At 40.6% G+C, this 18820-nt stretch overlaps 1 protein-coding gene across 1 annotated transcript; it reads right to left on the bottom strand.

Annotated features, from left to right (window-relative positions):
- Window positions 1-1171: 1171 nt before the first annotated feature.
- On the bottom strand, window positions 1172-18374 carry txndc11 (thioredoxin domain containing 11). The gene is made up of 13 exons (XM_047366663.1): window positions 17881-18374; window positions 16333-16429; window positions 15959-16078; window positions 14150-14247; window positions 13210-13339; window positions 12926-13019; window positions 12594-12706; window positions 12292-12495; window positions 8654-9356; window positions 7024-7217; window positions 5632-5744; window positions 5465-5545; window positions 1172-2948 (listed from the first exon to the last, which is right to left on the bottom strand). Exons 1-13 carry the CDS (start codon window positions 18003-18005, stop codon window positions 2459-2461), a joined length of 2562 nt encoding a protein of 853 aa, XP_047222619.1. The 5' UTR covers window positions 18006-18374; the 3' UTR covers window positions 1172-2458.
- Between the last annotated feature and the right edge of the window lie 446 nt (window positions 18375-18820).

Genomic DNA, 18820 nt, shown 5'->3' with positions numbered 1-18820 from the left:
TTTTTCTGTCTTTTCATGGAATAATGCATCAAATTTCCACAACAGAATGATACTAAAAGTACCAGTAGTACTTGTTAAGATTTTTTTTTCCGTGTCATTAGGTTGGAAATCTTCAATTTTCTACAAATAAAGTCCTGTAAGAAAATGTATCCATCCTCTTTGTTGCAAATATGTTATGCTTTTCTTTATTTTATAACCTAAACATTTTAATAAAATGGTGTTACTAAAAAATGGCAACAAATTTTCCATAGTAGATATTTATCATAAATTATAAGTTGACTGAAAGCAAAAATGGCTGTTATATTGTAAAGGTTGTAGACCCCTTGTCTAAATGAAATGTTTATGACTATGAAGATGTTATGATAAACTGTTTATCTTGATGCATGTGAATACATATCAGTACTAGTGAAGTAGAGAAGCCGTGTCTCTTCTTAATGCAGGTCTCACACCTTGGGTTTAACACCGATCCAACCAGAACAACAGGAGGTTTATTTTGGAGTTCTGTCTCTCCGGGAGGCTAAACAAAAAAAAGCCTGAAAGAACAATTCATCTGGAGTATATAGTAGTTTTATTCTGGGATGAACTTCCTTAACTTTACAGCCTTTAAAGGAGTTTTAATTTTTACATTTACATGAATGTAAAAAGTGCACCGTGGCACAGTTGGCAGCGCTGTTGCCTTGCAGCAAGAAGGTCCTGGGTTCGACTCTGCATGATTGTTTGTGCCGTTTGTCTCTGTGTTGTCCTGTAATGGACTGACAAGCCGTCCAGGGTGTACCCTGCCTCTCACCCGTAGAATGCTAGAGATAGGCACCAGATCCCCCGCAACCCTGTACTGAAGAAGCATGGAAAATGGATGGATGCTTTTGTAGACTCTTTATATAAATGTAAAAATAACATGAGGCTAAGAAAGGTAGTTAACTCATTTCCTGCGGATTGTAAACAAAAATAAATGTCTCTTTCCATTGATCACTGTCTAATCACATTGAGCCTATGTTTCCAGGTGTAACCCAACAAGAACATGCTGAGCCTACAGTCTATTCATGAACGTATGAGATAAGTCAAGTAAAAAGTGTAACATTTGAATTAATTTTAGTCTTCTAAGAAACTGATGGGTGAGGTGTGAGAATCGTCATCAGAGATGCCCGATCCAAGATGAAGCACAACAGCAGAGTAAGAAAGACAGAAAGATGTTTAATCAGTAAAAATCGGTGCAATATTTCACATGTAAACAACTGCAGCATCTTATTATGAATACCTGAATAGTTACATAGTTCCATCTTTGTGACTCAATTTCTTTAAAAATAAATCAGTGTAGCAAACCCACCATTATATCCCCATTAAAACTGAAAAAACAGAAATTTTCTCTCACTGTAAGATCAGACGAGGGGTTTCCCCCTTCTGGTAAATTCAGCAACACTTCACTGAAAAGTGTTGCTAAAAACAAATTAGTGATTTGCTCTTTTTCCACAAGGTTTAGCTGTAATCTGCATGTAAAAAGCAACAAAACTCTGCAGATTTACACTAATAATTAGGAAAACATCCACATGATTGGGTAGAAACGTGGAAGCATCTTATTGCTTGACAATTTAGATCAGCAATAAATGCAAAAATAAAAGCTGGAAAACTTGTAAAAAAATACATTATACATTCAATGTATTTTTTTAGATCATATTTCTTGACGAAAGAAATGAACAGTTCACGCTCCAACGCAAACCGATAGTAAAGTAAAACATCTTACATTTGATACTTGGACAGCAGGTGAGTCCATACTGAATAGGTGTATTTAAAAAAAAAGGCCCTTCATTCAGGAAATTCCTTATTTCCCAGATAATTTTTCCATAAGCATGTCCAAAGCAAAAGCTTCCACTTTCCCAGTTAACATGACTGAGACAGCTCCTTTGATAAAACAACAGTCTTTATTTATGGCGCTGCTTTTATTGTGAAAAATGAATGGAAGCAGCTGGAGTTTTCATCCCAGTTGGACCGGTTTGATCAGAAACAACAAGCTGATTGTTTGAATCATTTCCTCTCTCAGCCAAACCTGTTGTCTGTTTCCACACATTTAATTATTCCTCCGTTTACTAGTGTTGAACTTTGTTGCCGTCATTAAAGTTTACAGGAATCAAAAATGATGAAAATGATTTTTTAGAACTGAATTCCTAACAGTCTGTTTCCATGAGTGACCTGATTTAAAGCACTTTATAACGGCTCCTTTCACTCCTTTACTCTGGAGTGTGTCCTCTTTTAGGACTCCAGGTTAGTCTCAGTGTTAACAAACCAACAACCTTCTTTATTAAGATTTTACATGACATCCACTTTCCAAATGCAAATATTCCCCTTCTATCTGCACTGTAGGTCTAATCACAGCTTTTCTTCTCTCCATGTTCAGTCTTTCCTTCATTTTTAAGCCCACTTTCCTCCTCCTGAGTCGCTGCCCACCATCCCTGCAGAGTTGGACTCACGGAGCTTGATGGCTTTTTTCCTGTCCCGTCTCTTCTCTCTCCACCTCGGCCTGCTCTTCAGCTTCTGTCCTGTTCTTCAGCGCCCTCAGCAGGACTTTGAGCAGCATGTTCTCATTTAGCAGGGTCTCAGAAGCGTCCGCCAGCTGTTGCAGCCGCCCAAGCGCCTCGGCGAGCTGCTGGCTTTTCTCCTGCACCTGCCTCTCCAGACTCTGCTCAATGCTGCGTATGTCAAACTTAAGCTGTCGGTTCTCACGCCAGACTTGCGCCAGCTGCTGCGAGAGACGTTCGCGGGCGTGATGCAGTGTTTGGACTTCGCGCTGGAGTGCCAGGAATTCTGAGTGGAGGACGCCGCCGGGTCCAGATCCCTGTGCTCCCACGGAGGACCTGTTGCGGTGATGCAGTGAGCCGGAGTGTTGCAGGATGAAGCGGAGGAGGTTTGGTAACGTGATGGGTAGGTTGTCAGGATACTTCACGCTAAGAGGTTTCCTTAAAGAGAAACAGAAAGATGATCACAAGGACTGCGCCAGAATTTATTTATTTATATATATTTATTTTTCAACTAGACGTTGTTAGATCATTGAGAAAAAATAAAGTACACCTTGTTTCAATTCCATTGTTTTTCATGTCAAGAAAATAATTCAGTCATTACCCATCTCTAAAAGCAATCATCGTTTAAAAAAAAAAAAAAAAGTACTTACCGGTACTCCTTAAATAAAGAGGCAAAATGTAACAGCTGTTTGTGGTAAAAACTAAGTATACCCTATGATCTTCCATAAAAACTTAAGAGGAAAAGTGGCAGCCAGGTGCTCACATAAAAAGCATCATAAGCCTCTAACAGCATGGGTTTTGTTAGTTTCCTGTTCTGTAGCAAACAGGTGTGTGTTAACACAATGCCAGGGAGAAAAGGCATCAGCAATGGTCTAAGAGCAACAACTGTTGCTAGCCAACAATCTGGAGAGGGCTTCCAAACAACAAACACACACAATAGTGCTACAGAGAGAAAGACAGGAAAACATTAATGAGAGCTACCAATCTTCCCAGGAGTGAATATCCCAAATTTACCCAAAAGTCACACTATTCAATGCACTGAGAAACTGCAAAAAACCCTAGTTCCATCTTAGACTTTTCAGGCCTCAGTTAGTGCATTAAATATAAAAAAAAAAAAAAAAAGATTATACAACCCTGCCTGGTTTGGAACACTTTCTTTCCTATCGGATTATGGCAGCACCACTTAGGTCTGTCACACTGCATCTGAATCAACTATAAGCACTTTGGAACAATGTCCACTGGACAGATGAGACCCAAGTAAAGACATGTGGCCAAACTGCACAGCAGCAAAGGTGCATATTAATATAGAAAAAACACAGTAACTGTAAACACACCAGATTGAATCTCAGCATACAACACAAGAAGTCATATAGGAGCGGACACACCAGAACCTGAATATAAAATGATGAAACATGAGTGTGAACACAGCAGACAGAGCATCAGAAAGGAGCTGGGAATATTACCCAGATCCCGTCTGGACTAGGGTTAAAAACTGCTGAGAAAACACGTCCTCACTTACTGCACATATTAAAACATGATTAAAATATTCATGTCCAAACAGCTATCACACACGACTGAAAGAGTTATGTCCATACGTGCATATTAAAACCGCTTTAAAAGGTTGACCATGTTGAGGTTTATCCGACAGGTCACAGCGAAGTTTGGAAGAATTTCTGGAAACTTCAATTATTTTTTTTTTATACAAATATTTTAAAATTTGTATTCATAAATGCTCTTGCTTTTGAATGATAGCAAAATTGAATGGGAAACTTCCAGGAACTGCAACAACACTGGAAATAAAAATGACTCCTCCAGAACAACACAGAAAACAACTACAGAGAAGTGTTGCTGCTGGAGGTGTTGCATTATGGGATGTACTTGTGAGGTAGACTTAGGGTTCCCTACATATTTTTCATGGCAAAATCCAGACTCTTCCAGAGTCATTTATGACGATTCACTGTAAGATGATGGAGGATATTTCTATACTTGGCAGTGATTAAAAGAAAAGGAAAAGTAGAGTAAAGTAGAGTAAAGATACAAGGAAGTGATGTGGGAGACAAGGATGGAAAGTAGGAAGGACACAAGGAAGAAAATAAAGAATAAAGAACACAAAGAAGGAATTAAGAAAGGCAAAAGGAAGAGAGGTGGGACAGGGATGAATACAAGAAAGGACAGAAAGAATGAAAGAAAGAAGGAGGTCACAAGGAAGAAAAGAAAGGAAAAAGAGAGACAAGGAAGGTAGAAAAGAATAAAGAAAAGGACAACATTTAGACAATGGAAGAGGGACTAAAAACAGGAAAATAAACAGTCAGACAGTCATTTTCTACCACTTCTTCCATAGTGGGACCTGGGTGCCCATCTCCAGCAGTCTATGGGCAGAAGGCAGGGTACAACCTGGACAGGTCGCCAGTCCATCGCAGGGCAACACACAAACAACTAAGCACACACTCATTCACACACCTAAGGGCAATCTAGAGAGATCAATTAATCTAACAGGAGGAAGCCGGAGTACCCGGTGAGAACATGCAAACTCCATGCGGAAAGACCCCCAGCCGGGAGTCGAACCCAGGACCGAAAATAAACTGAAACTAATACAATTCTTCCATACGATTACTCTCTCTTTCTACACTTTTCCAGACCTGGGAAATAACTGAAATCAAATTCCAGAGTTTTCCAGACTGCACAGGAACCCTGTGAAACAAGGTGTACTTTCTTTTCCCATGACTGTACATTCCAGTTTAATTACATTAAACATGTCACAAAAAAACGAGTCAAAGTGTTGCTCTAACAGAACAAACTGATGCAAATTCCACAACATTCTGTTAATTATGAAAACATACTGAGATTTATTACCAGAAACAAAGATAATATTTACTCCCCCACTCGACAGAAATTAAACCCTGCTTTGCCAGTGATTAGGAGCAGTTTCTGTGTGAAGCTCTAAATATCCTCACCTGTATCTAGGGAACAGCAGGATCGAAGGGACGTGATCCACCATGAACTCCCAGGGAAGGTCATTACGAGCGACATTCACCCTGAAGACACAACAGGGACCTTACAGTGTTTTCATTCCTATGAGAAATGAGCATTTGACTCTATGATGGAGAGGGAAAAAGGGCACCTGGCCACGGTGATGGTGCCGTTTCCCTGCAACAGTCTGGCCAGCTGGATGAGGACGTGGTTGAGGACAGAGCAGAACCCGCACCACTGAGTGTAGTAGAACAGCAGCACATCCTGGAACAAACGAGTTCACATTACCTTTGGGCACTTCAGCTCTGAGATCACCGTTTAAAACTTGACTGAAAGCTCAATAAGTCCCTCGCGTTGTTCGGATCCCACATTTAAACATGCATGAAGTTTGTTAATGCTTCACGTTTAGAGTTTCTTACATGTTTGCTGCAATTTGATCATTTTTACGTAGCTTAAACTTAAAAAAAATGAATAAACACCTCAGAGCCAATAAAATAAATTCTAGTTTATCTTGGGATAAAAGGATTTTTTTGTTTTAGCTAGTTTAAAATTGCAGTTATTGTACATCCTAATATCAAGGTTCCTACACATTTCATATTTTAAAAAGTCCAATAACACCACAGAGTTCAATTTCCTGATTTTAGGTTGTTAAAAATGAAAATCTAAGAGTTCGCCATGAATTTATGGCAGAAATGTCTACGTAAGAAAGGACAGACAGATGGACTGACATTGTCTGCATTCGTCCATCTGATAGGATGGACGAATGCGTGGACAGACAAACAGGCGGATGAACAGATGGACAGGCGGTTGGACGGATGGATATATGGGAGAATGGACAAATAAATAGCTGAAGAGATGGAAAGAAAAAAACAGATGAATGGACAGATGGATTGAACTTTGATATATGTGTGGATGGATTGCAAGAAAAATGGACAAATGGATGGACAGACAATGCCAAACAATAACAGACATTGTTTACAGTCTCCTGTAAACAATGGGTCAGGGAATAAGGTCTTAAAATACTGGTATTTTTCAAACTCAATTAAAGCTGAAACAATTGGATTAATCGGTTATTGAAATAATCATCGAGTAATTTAGTAATTGAATAATCGGTAACTGGAGTATACAGACTATAAAACATGCCATCTGCTGAAAGAACAACCGACTCAGAGCAGCAATTAGGCCAAAACTGTACCAAACAATACATATAATTTGTATTTAAGATGAAAAACATTCTTTGTCTGTAAATATGCTCTATCCAGAACTCCTCGAGTGGCAGAGCTTTAGCTTTACCTGGTTCAAACTATAAAAAAATCTTCTATTAAGTTAAACAAACAAATAGTCAGATTAATGGATTAGCAAAACAATCATTAGTTGCAGTACAACTTTTTTTCATTGTTATCCAGATCTGAATCATCCATACTTTTGCAGACAGTCTACGCGCCCTCAACTAAAATATATCTTAGGTACAAAGAATAAAATCATTTCAACTTAATTTGAGGAGTAGAGATACAAAAAGAGGCGATCAGTGTGTTTTACTCACCATTTGCTGATCCATGATAGAGGCCACGAAGGAGGAAGTGGTCAACTCTGTGATGAGGCGGCGCTGAGGAAGCCACTTCTGCTGCTGTTGCTCTAGATGCTTGGCTTCGTCTTCACCTCCCTTCCTGTCATCCTCTCCAACCAAATATCTCTGCAAATGACTGTAGGGTGAGCTGAAGTTCCTGATGAACGCCTCTTTGTCGGGAAATACACAAATACACATTTGGTCTTAGCAAAAAAAAGGAGTAAATCAATAAAAAGTAATAAAATGTATTGATAAAAACAACCTGAGAACATCTACACAATATTCAGTCAAGTATTAGAGTGAAAAATCAAACTGATAGTCGGGTGATCAAAAAGCGTAAAATTATTTTGTATACTTTAACAAGGAAAATAATGTTGTACAACAAAGTAATATTGTAAAATTCTGTCTGAAAAACAGCAGAATCTCAGTCTAAATCAGACAAAGCCAAAACAGGACCCTAAAGCTGCATCCGTTCCAGCAGCTATAAGATTTTGAACTTGGATAAAAAAATAAAAAATAAGTAAAGTTGACTCTGGTCTGAACCTTTCAGTGAGTCAGAGGTTGTTTTAGTCACATACTGATGCATCCTGCAGACAACCACCTTAGACTCAATAGCGAGACCCTGATGTGCTGCTGGCAGAACAGGCTGTAAGATCGTTGCATCACAGATACTAAATATACTGTAGCATAAAATGTTAGAAGCAGTTTGAGTTGAAATCTGCAAACATCCTGATTTATAATCAGGAATTTACCAAAAGTTGTGAAGGAGACACTCTGATCAGAGACGTTTCTGGTAGTTATGGGTCCTCACTTCTAAATCTGGTGCTGGGTTCAAATCCCGGTCCGGGATGACTCTCTCTCTTGTCTTGCACGCGTGGGTTCTCTCCAGCTACAGTCCAACAACATCACTGTGAGGTAAACCGGTTGCTCTCAGTTGCTCTTAGGTGTGTGTGTATGGTTGTCTATCCTGTGCGTCTCTGTGTTCCCCTGTGATAGACTGGCAACCTGTCCAGGGTGCACCCCTCTTCTTGCCTAATGACCGCTGGAGATAGGTAGCAGCCCCCCTGCGACCCTGCAAGGCCAAGCAGCTGGATGGGATTAATGGCATGAGTGAGGAGTTGATGACTTTTCTATGTCAGCAGTGAAACTCAAAGATTAAGATCAATGCAGTGGGGCGCATCAGTGGCGCCAACTCTGAGGCTACAGTCCTCGATGCAGCCATCGCAGGTTCTACTCCCAGCCCCGTTGACCTTTGCTGCATCTCTTCCCCTCTCTCTTTCTCTCCATCCCATTTCCTGTTGGTCAGCTTACAAAATAAAGGCCACTAGTGCCACAAAATAAATAAATAAGGCAATTGCTCTGGTCAATAAAAACAAAATCAGGTGTGCAGTCAGCACATTTTGGTTCGAAGCATCTCAAGAAAAGGGCTAAAAAATAACTATAAAGAAGAAATTTGTTGGATTTCAGTCAAAGTTGTAAATATTCCTTTAGTTTAAAACAATAGAATAAGAATAATTCAGGATAATTGAGACTCCTCAAGAAACGTATTGCTTTACATTTCAATACATGATTTAAGAACATATAAAAAACTAATAATCAGCCTTACCCAAAGACTCTGTCAGTGTGGCGGCTGGGCTGCGATGAAGAACATAATGAACCTCGTCCTTCAGGTTCACGAGAGCCACAAACGACCCATCACAGCTCCTGTCGCCTCCTGCGGAAGCCTCTTGGTGTAGGGACGAGTTTCTGTGGCTCGACGCTCCGAGCCGCTCTGCCAGAGGCCAGCTGAGACCAACATCCAGCACATAAAACCTGAGAGTCCTGTTAGTTCGACAATTTAGCCCTGTGATGCCATCTTCCTCCTGCTTGGGAGCAGAGGATGGAGGGATGGAGGGAGGGGGAGGAGTAGGAGGAGGTTCCGGCTCTTCTTTGGCTTTAGATTCATTAAGCTGAGATTCTACTGTTTTACAGCAGGCACTGAACTGAGTAAAGGGACTGTAGCTGTTCACAAAATGACTACAGCCCTCAGAGGTTGCAGTCTTTATGGATATGGGAGAAGGTAGCTGGTGAAGGCAGCAGTGTTCAAGATGAGTCCCAGATCGGTCTCCTTCTTGTAAAATGGAAGGCAATGAGCAGCGTGCTGAGGAGCTGGGGAGGCTCGGCCCGGACAGCTCGAGGCAAACTTCACACACACTTGTTCTGGACTCTGGAAGAGGAATGGACTGGCAGCACAGCGATGTGAAAGAAGGGAAGTGGTCGTCTGAGCTGGAGCGGTCGCAGGAATGGTAACGCAGAGCAATGTCTGCAAACTGAAAGACGGAAAAAGCCAATCATGAACTGATGATAATTCCCCACATAAGACTAGTCCATTAAAAAAGGTAAAATACCCCGAGCATTTATATGGACAGACTCACTCTGACAAAACACCATCTGTGTGAGAAGTTCACCTAATACAGAAAATACTCAGTACCGATGCTTTCTGGCTGATGTTTTGGTCACTTTTGAATGTTGGTGGTGCTTTCACACTCGTGGTAGCATGAGACGGACTCTACAACCCACACAAGTGGCTCAGGTAGTGCAGCTCATCCAGGATGGCACATCAATGCGAGCTGTGGCAAGAAGGTTTGCTGTGTCTGTCAGCGTAGTGTCCAGAGCCTGGAGGCGCTACCAGGAGACAGGCCAGTACACCAGGAGACGTGGAGGAGGACGTAGGAGGGCAACAACCCAGCAGCAGAACCGCAACCCAGCAAATTAGCCACTGGCGCCCTGTGCTCTTCACAGATGAAAGCAGGTTCACACTGAGCACATGTGACAGACGTGACAGAGTCTGGAGACACCGTGGAGAGAGATCTGCTGCCTGCAACATCCTTCAGCATGACCGGTTTGGCAGTGAATCAGTAATGGTGTGGGGTGGCATTTCTTTCCATGTGCTCACCAGAGGTAGCCTGACTGCCATTAGGTACCGAGATGAGATCCTCAGACCCCTTGTGAGACCATATGCTGGTGCGGCTGGTCCTGGGTTCCTCCTAATGCAGGACAATGCTAGACCTCATGTGGCTGGAGTGTGTCAGCAGTTCCTGCAAGATGAAGACATTGAAGCTATGGACTGGCCCGCCTGTTCCCCAGACCTGAATCCGACTGAGCACATCTGGGACATCATGTCTCGCTCCATCCACCAACGTCACGTTGCACCACAGACTGTCCAGGAGTTGGCGGATGCTTTAGTCCAGGTCTGGGAGGAGATCCCTCAGGAGACCATCCTCCGTCTCATCAGGAGCATGCCCAGGCGTTGTAGGGAGGTCATACAGACACATGGAGGTCACACACAATACTGAGCCTCATTTTGACTTGTTTTAAGGACATTACATCAAAGTTGGATCAGCCTGTAGTTTGTTTTTCCACTTTAATTTTGTGTGTGACTCCAAATCCAGGCCTCCATTGGTTAATAAATTTGATTTCCATTGATGATAAAATACCTATCCCTAACCTTTTGTTTCTGAGGAGAGGAGATACCTTTTCCATGCTGGAAGACTAGATCTGTCATTGGAAAGAAGCAACATCCTACATTATTGGTATTTTGTTTAGAAACTGAAAACATACTTCTAATGAGCTGAACAGAACAGGTTATCTTTAAAATAAAATGGGGCAAACATAAGTTAAAAATGGCTCAGTGCAGGATTTAGAATACACTTCTAAGGTAAAGTTATACACATGTGGACAAAATTGTTGGTACCCCTAAGTTAATGAAAGAAAAACCCACAATGGTCACAGAAATAACTTGAATCTGACAAAGATAATAATATTTTGTTGCACAACCTTTTGAGGCAATCACTGCAATCAAATGATTCCTATAACTGTCAATGAGACTTCTGCACCTCTCAGCAGGTATTCTGGCCCACTCCTCATGAGCAAACTGCTCCAGTTGTCTCAGGTTTGAAGCGTGCCTTTTCCAGACGGCATGTTTCAGCTCCTTCCAAAGACGCTCAATAGGATTTAGGGCTCATAGAAGGCCATTTCAGAATAGTCCAATGTTTCCTCTTAGCCATTCTTGGGTGTTTTTAGCTGTGTGTTTTGGGTCATTATCCTGTTGCAAGACCCATGATCTGCGACTGAGACCAAGCTTTCTGACACTGGGCAGCACATTTCTCTCTAGAATCCCTTGATAGTCTTGAGATTTCATTATACCTGCACAGATTCAAGACACCCTGTGCCAGATGCAGCAAAGCAGACCCAGAACATAACAAAGCCTCCTCCATGTTTCACAGTAGGGACAGGGTTCTTTTCTTTATATCTGTCCATAGGACATTCTCCCAGCTTTGTGGCTTGTCAACATGTAGTTTGGCAAATTCCAGTCTGGCTTTTCCATGATTTGTTTTCAACAATGGTCTCCTTGGTCGTCTTCCATTAAGTCCACTTTGCCTCAAACGTCGGATGGTGCGATCTGACACCGATGTTCCTTGAACTTGAAGTTCACCTTTAATCTCTTTAAAAGCTTTTCTAGGCTTTTTTGTTACCGTTCGTATTATCCGTCTCTTTGTTTTGTTGTTAGTTTTCCTCCTGCGGCCACGTCCAGGGAGGTTGGCTACAGTCCCACGGATCCTAAGTTTTTTAATAATATGTGCAACTGTTGTCACAGGAACATGAAGCTGCTTGGAGGTGGTATTATAACCTTTACCTTTAACATGCTTGTCTATAATTTTCTTTCTAATCTCCTGAGACTCTTTCCTTCGCTTCCTCTGGTCCATGTTGAGTGTGGTACACACCATGTCACCAAACAGCACAGTGACTACCTGTAGTCCTATATATAGGCCCACTGAATGATTACAAGAATGTAGACACCTGTGATGCTAATTAATGGACACTTTGATTTAACATGTCCCTTTGGTCACATTATTTTCAGTGGTACCAACATTTTTGTCAAGGCCTGTTTCATGAGTTTATTTTTCAAAATAATTCTGTTGAAGCATGTTTGAAAAGCAATTTCTGACTTTCATTTGTTCAATTTCATATAGTTTTTATTCATTATTACCTTTGTCAGATTCAAGTTGTTTCTGTGACCGTTGTGGGTTTTTCTTTCATTAACTGAGGGCTACCAACAATTTTGTCCACGTGTGTATTTTGCCAAAGCCTCATTTGAAAGAGACAAGATTAAAAAACACCAAAAACTATAATCAACCACCCACTGCTCTACCCACAGTTTCATTACAGCAAGTTATTGAGAACATTTGGTACATGAGTGATCACCTGCTGTAGTATGGCACTTGGCTCAGACTGCAGGGGGTTGTGTGGCATAAACAGAAGCAGTGCAGGGCCTTTCGTCAACTCCTCTTCCAGCAGGCGGGACTTCGTCCCTGGCGGCTGCAGCCACTGGAGGACCGTCTCGTAGTGTTCAAACACCCAATTACAGATGGCTGAGGATGTAAAGTTTTGCTCCTTTCTTGGAAAAATCTGGAGGGAAAACATATCCACAGTTTAACAACAGGCATTATTAACATTTTAATTCTGTGTTTCAAACAATATTCGATTGGCCCTGTGATGCTGCTTACCAAAGAAGAGTTAAATCTTCTGTACAGGTACACCGTTTCATCCTCTCCAAGCGAGAAGGCCTCTGCCACATGTTTGCTCGTCACAACGCCAAACCGCACAATGCCGTGGTAATCTGCACCGTAATTACAGCATAAAATCATCAACTGAGGAAAAATTCAATTAAGTAAATTAACGAACTCTTCTGTTACACACAGCTTTTGAATGAGAGGTGCACTTAATTATTCACATACTGTATTGACAGTCATTTTCACTTTACCTTGACTGTACATAAAATCTCAAAAAAGGATTATAGAGATAATACCGTCATCCTTAAACAGTGGGTTTTTCTTACCTCTTCTTAAGGCCTGCAGGGCAGAGGAAAGATAGGTGATGTACCCTGGTGGCTGTGGAGAGGAATTAAACTGGAAGACACCCACCACACCAGACTGCCAATACACAAGAGACAGTCAGAGAATGTCAGTAAGTAGCAACATACAACCGGTCAAATAGTAAGTTGAATATAATAGTCAACAGCATTCTTTAAGCTCCTAAGTGCGCAGAAACTGTCAGAAGACACAGCTGGCAAACTTTCCTTTGGTCAGGTCTCCATTAAAACAAATTAAAACCATAAAGTACCTCATGGTAGGACAGGAACTCTTCAAGGTGTGCTCTGGTTGGGAGGTAAGTTAGTGGTGTGATCACTTTGAGGGTAAAACGTTCAATATATGAAGCCACAAATGGACCTCTGTACTCTATTGGCCCAAACCTGCAGGAACACAAGCAAGCAACACATAAACTACTCAGATGTAAAATGGGGTTTATTTAACAATGAAAAAAAACAAAATCTCATGGGATATTTTTTTCTGTTGTTAAGGTTTCATGTTTGTGAATGCAACTGGATAAATGTAGCTCTAGCGTAAAGTTGTCGGCATGACTGGAAAAACGCTAAATAAATTCAGTCCATTCACCATTTTTTTCAACAGGAAATGACAATGCCAAATCTAAGCAGTGACAAGTGTCTTAAAGTACCTAAAAAAACACAAGTCTGGATCATTTGCATGCATAAAGCCCGATGTCTGCTTTAATTTCACTCAGCAGGACCAGCTCTAGGGTGGCACCATATCAGAAAAATATGTTCTTGCAATATTATTAATGAAGAATCTGACGTTGACATCAATTACGGTTCTCTAACCTTTGACTGTCTTTAAGATTGTGCATTGTCTCCAACACTCTCTGTGAGCTTTAGCATCTCCACTACTAAAACTCTACATTGGGTGTGGCCATTAAGGACAGTTTGCGTCCATTCAAATGGCCAAATCACACTTGATAATAAAACTAAAGCTACATAAGAAACACAAAGATTTTCACAAACATCAGTGAGCCTGAATATTTCCATGTGTGTGGGCGTCTACACACAGGTTGGTTTTTACTGCTACATACACTGTAAAACAAAAAAGCAAAACAGCTCTTCACTAAATACTGATTTCAAACGAGTTTTAAATAACTTTTTTCTTTTAAATCATTTTCTCACATCACTGGTTACTGTTTTACACTCAAAACGATGGTTCTTCCTTACCTTCTGTAAAACAGATGTATGATGGGGTAGTGATAGAAACGGTTCTGCCTCCTGCATTTCCCCTGACTCCACCAGCAGTTAACGGCCACAAACTGCACCTGCAACACAGAAACCAACAACGCTGCACAAACAAAGCTAAACCAAACGGAGTATTTGCTGCAAATGATTTCAGTCACGCTTATAAGCCGACTAGACTCCCTCACTGGCTTCACCAACAGGCTCGCCGAAGTGAGCTTTTTTTTTTTTATGTACACTAATGACCAAAGGTTTTGAGACTGACAAAATTATGTTTTCATTTTTATGATGGCAAATTGCATTGCATCTACGTTTCTATAAAGGCTGATCAGATACAATTTTATGAATTAACAGAAACCTAATTTGTGATTTGGGTCCAGAAAGCGTGATATCCCACTACTAAAGGAGGATTTAACTCAAAAAGAATTATAAAAAAAATTAAGATGCCACCAGAGCAGAGCTCGCTCAGAAATGGCAGCATGTAGGAATGATTGTTTTCCTACACACAGTGAGACCTTTGGACACAGGGCTGGTGTGATGAAGGTCAGCAAAGAAGCAACATTATGCAAGGAAAACATCAAGGACAGACTGAAATCAGAATCAAGTTGCCAAGTTCGTACATACAACAGACAAGGAATTTGACTCCGGTACACTTTGCTCTCTGGGTTTCTTTTTTGTTTTTTTGTGTTATAAGATATATTCTGCATATATCTTTATGTCCATAAATATATATATACACTATACACCGCATAAATACAGCAGAAAGCACCTTTACTGGACTGCAGAGGACTGAGGTAAAGTTATTGTCTCCAGTTAAGATCCTTAAGACTATCTGGGACATCTGGGAAAAGGTCTGAAGAAGAAATTGTGAACTTTAAACTGGATCTTGCCTCTTGCAGACAGCAAAGCATCCTGAGACGTTTCATCTGTGTTGATGCCTCTTTTTTAAAAGGGAGTGGAGTTACATTCTCGAGAAGCAACTTTGCCCAAATTGTATTGTAGATATGTATATAATGTTTAATTTGTATTGTATTGCACCGACTACACCAAAACAAATTCCTTGTATGTCCAAAAACGTACTTGGCAATAAAGCTTTTCTGATTCTGATTCAAAGATCCAGGACCAATTTGTTGATGACCAATATTCTTTCCAGACCAAACAGGCACATCAAGTGTCTCAGAGATGAAACATTGAAATATTGGGTCCTTGACCATGAAAGCACGTCCAGAACCTGTAGTCAATCCTCAAAACACAAGTGAAAACAAAAAAATGTGACCACCTCGAAGCACTGAAAGCTATAATTGGTCACAGTCAGTCAAGCTTTAACCCAGAAGCTAATATTTAGTACAGAGCAAACAGTGGAAGCCTTGACCCTTAGAAGGTTAACACTGTATATATTAAAATTTTGCATAAATCTGAAGCATTTTTTTTAATAAAAGCCTTTAAAAAAGGTATAAAATGTTTATTATTTAACTTCAGTAAAACATAGAAACATTGGATCAAAACACAAACAAAAAACAAAAGCTGAGACTGCAAAATCTGTTTACGTTTTTGTCAGATTCTAAACTTTTGGCTTGGAAAATGCATATTTTATGGACCTGCATGAATTTAGATCTACAGGTATATTTATCTTTACAGATATATTTACCCATCTGGATGTTTACAGCGTTAATGAAAGAAAAAGCCATCGTTTTAAGCTGCCTCATCACTGGCTGTTCTGTAGATGTTTCCTATTAAAACACTCCTGCAGGGAGGTGGTGCTGGTAGCAGTTTTCTCTTTGTGTGTTTCCATACTTGTTTGGCCAGCTTCTTCGCAACCTGCTGTACTTCCTGTCGGGCAGCCATCGAGTGGGCACACCAAGGAGCGTAAAAGAAAATAAGAGACACCTCAGCCATGCTCCTAAGACGTTCCACCTGCAGAAAAACATGCAATAATTTATCTATGGCACAGGGTTTACTTTGGGTCATGCTTGTAGTTAGTGAGTTGGGAATACCAGCCAGTATACCTGTTCACAATGTAATGAAGGATATGGGGAAGGAAAATCAATCGATATAGCATTCACAGCTTTTGGTACTCTTCAGCCTCTTACCGTATGTTTTGGTAGACTCCGACATGTTCGAACTTTTGTTTTACACCTTACTCATCACACAGCGTTACTGATTCTCACCTGGTCCAGCTGACCCAAGTAGAGGTCCACTACCGGGGCCTCGGCAGGGAAGAACCGGACAGGAGGCCGAGCTGCTGCCACCACATTCTTAGCACGGCTACAGATGGAAATAATGCAAGAAGGGGCGTAAGGAACGTTCAGAAATAATGCTTATTGGTTGCAGCTCTACATTAGTAATGGTCCAAATCAAGAGAGGTAGTGATAAGACTCCTTCTGTCCACTTTCAATTTTCCTTTTAAGGTCAATAACACAGAAATTAATTTCCCTAAATTCTGTTTTAATTCAATATTTAAACGTAACAAACACCAACCAGAATGTGTGTAGCAGGTTTACTTTTAGAGGTAGTAGTTTTAACAACTAAAAAGGAAAAGATAGTTTATTTCCATTTATGCATCAAGGCAAACTTACTAAATTCGTAAAAAGGTGCATAAAAGAACAAGCTTTGTGTTGATGCGTTTACAGACTGAAAGAAATGGGAGCTTTCAGTTTTGATGCATTTAATACACAAAAAAAAACTAGGTTTTTGACCTGCAGGTCAATTGATTTCTGAATCACTAATCACAGATTTATGTTAGGCTACTGCAATTCGAGAGATGCAAGAGTATAGACCAAAAGTGTTCATTTATTGTTAAAAATTATATTCAATTACCAAAAGAACTGCTGGTATTGCTCAGTTTATGAATTATTTTTTTGATTCCCTCACTGAACATTTTGATGTTATCTTTCACTATTAGATAACTTCTTTGCTCCATATTTCTATTTGTGTCAATTTCTTGAATCGACACTTGGAACTGATCAGAAAATGACGGGAATTATTATTATTACTACAAGGCTGGTTTTGCAAACGCTGTGTAATCCAAACGTGGATTATAAATTCGACTGGTACTACCAATTTTTCCATTGTCTATCCCCACTAGTCCGTGCAGAGTGTAGAGAGGGCTGGTGCCCATCTCCAGCAGTCATTGGGAGAGAGGCGGGGTGCAGCCTGGACAGGTCGCCAGTCACAAACACACAAGGCAGACCGTCGTGCATGCACTCACTCATGCCTGAAGGCATATTAGAGAGAGCCAATTAACCTAACCTGGAGTACCCGGTGAGAACATGCAGAAAAACCCTGATTCGGATTCGAACATCTTCCAGCCTTGCTTTTGGAAGGACAGATTTTCTATTAACATTTTACAACAGAATGGGAAAATCAAATCGAGAAACCGAACATGGCATGTTCTATAATGTCACACCAAACTCGTAGCTTTAATATTTGTTAAGGCTGTGCTTTGTTTGAATCTACTTATTCTGAAGAAACTAATTAATGAGCAACAGAACCAGAAACACTCTGCCTGTTTAAATGGAGAAACTCGTTGGTTAATCCTCTTGTCCGTCAGCACACGTCAGTTTCAGATTAGCTACAATGACTGGATAATAGTAGCTCACTTACAACCCAACTGTGTCACAACTCAGCAAAACAAAAGCGTCCCTATTTCTGGTGTTCGGAGCTTAGACTTAAATTAGTCACAAAATGCCACTATAAGAAGCGAAAGCCTTGAGTACCTGCATGTGAATTTAACCGCGAGTAAGAGCAGGACGCTGAGCACGATAGCCCCGCAGAGAAGGTCTGGTCTCCGGGCCATCAGTAACAGCACCTGCCGGAGAGACTGCCGCACCCGGCGCAGCATTACCGCCTCGGATCTGCTCTCCACACCATTTATTTATACGCCCCGGATGCCGCTCAGCGCGTTCATTTGGCTCCCGGGGGAGGACGAAGACTGGTTCAACCAGAAACGAAGCGGTGCTGGATTGGACATGGGTGCTGTTAGTGTTTAATGTGTTTAAACACAGCCAGACCAACCTTTCTTCCACACGTAGACTTTTTACTTCCGCGACAACGGCGTCAGGGAGATTCCACAAAGGGCTAAACACGGATAAAACGTACAATATGCTGAACGTTATTTTACTCTTATGAATTGAAAACATCACCAAAGCCCGCCAAATTAACGTCAAAGATATATCAAACAATTTTAGACTAAACTTAATTATTATATTCTTTCTGCGCGAGCGAGTTTGTGTCTTTTTGCGTAAAAACTCGAAAGGGCTTCTTTAAGACAGTCCCTAAACCGTTTTGACGTTAGTGACGTTGACGTGACGCTCAATAAGATCTTTAAACACTAGGGGGCAGTCGTTTCAAAATCAGAGGATAAATTAAGTAGTTAAATAAATGTTATAAAATATAGCTCATTAATTTACATTAACACTGCACTGTGTGAAGGTTAAAGTCCGCACTTAATTTCTTGAAACGCTTCATACCTGAATGAATCATAGGTCAGAGATAACTGGCTTACCCGAACAATCTAAAACAAGAAATAAGAATCTGAAAACGAGCATGTAATGCCAAAATGAGTTAACACGAAAATTAACTTTAAAATAGGTCATAAACAAGATATAATAAAACAAAATGAAAATCATCTGGTAATGCAAAAATATAAAGTAAAAA

Source organism: Girardinichthys multiradiatus, chromosome 5 (genome assembly GCF_021462225.1).
Source record: "Girardinichthys multiradiatus isolate DD_20200921_A chromosome 5, DD_fGirMul_XY1, whole genome shotgun sequence".
Lineage (NCBI taxonomy): Eukaryota > Metazoa > Chordata > Actinopteri > Cyprinodontiformes > Goodeidae > Girardinichthys > Girardinichthys multiradiatus.
The sequence above is the reverse complement of the archived record's forward strand: the minus strand, read 5'-3'. Positions and strand labels throughout refer to the sequence as shown.

What these genes read in the sequence shown, in the direction of transcription:
- txndc11 (XM_047366663.1), bottom strand. Translation starts at nt 18,005, where the DNA reads ATGCTGCGCCGGGTGCGGCAGTCTCTCCGGCAGGTGCTGTTACTGATG. An exon ending in ATACATCTGTTTTACAGAAG is followed by an intron (nt 13,340 to 14,149) that starts GTAAGGAAGAAC and finishes GTGTTCCTGCAG; the next exon opens with GTTTGGGCCAATAGAGTACA. An exon ending in GGCACCATCACCGTGGCCAG is followed by an intron (nt 5,546 to 5,631) that starts GTGCCCTTTTTC and finishes TTGTGTCTTCAG; the next exon opens with GGTGAATGTCGCTCGTAATG.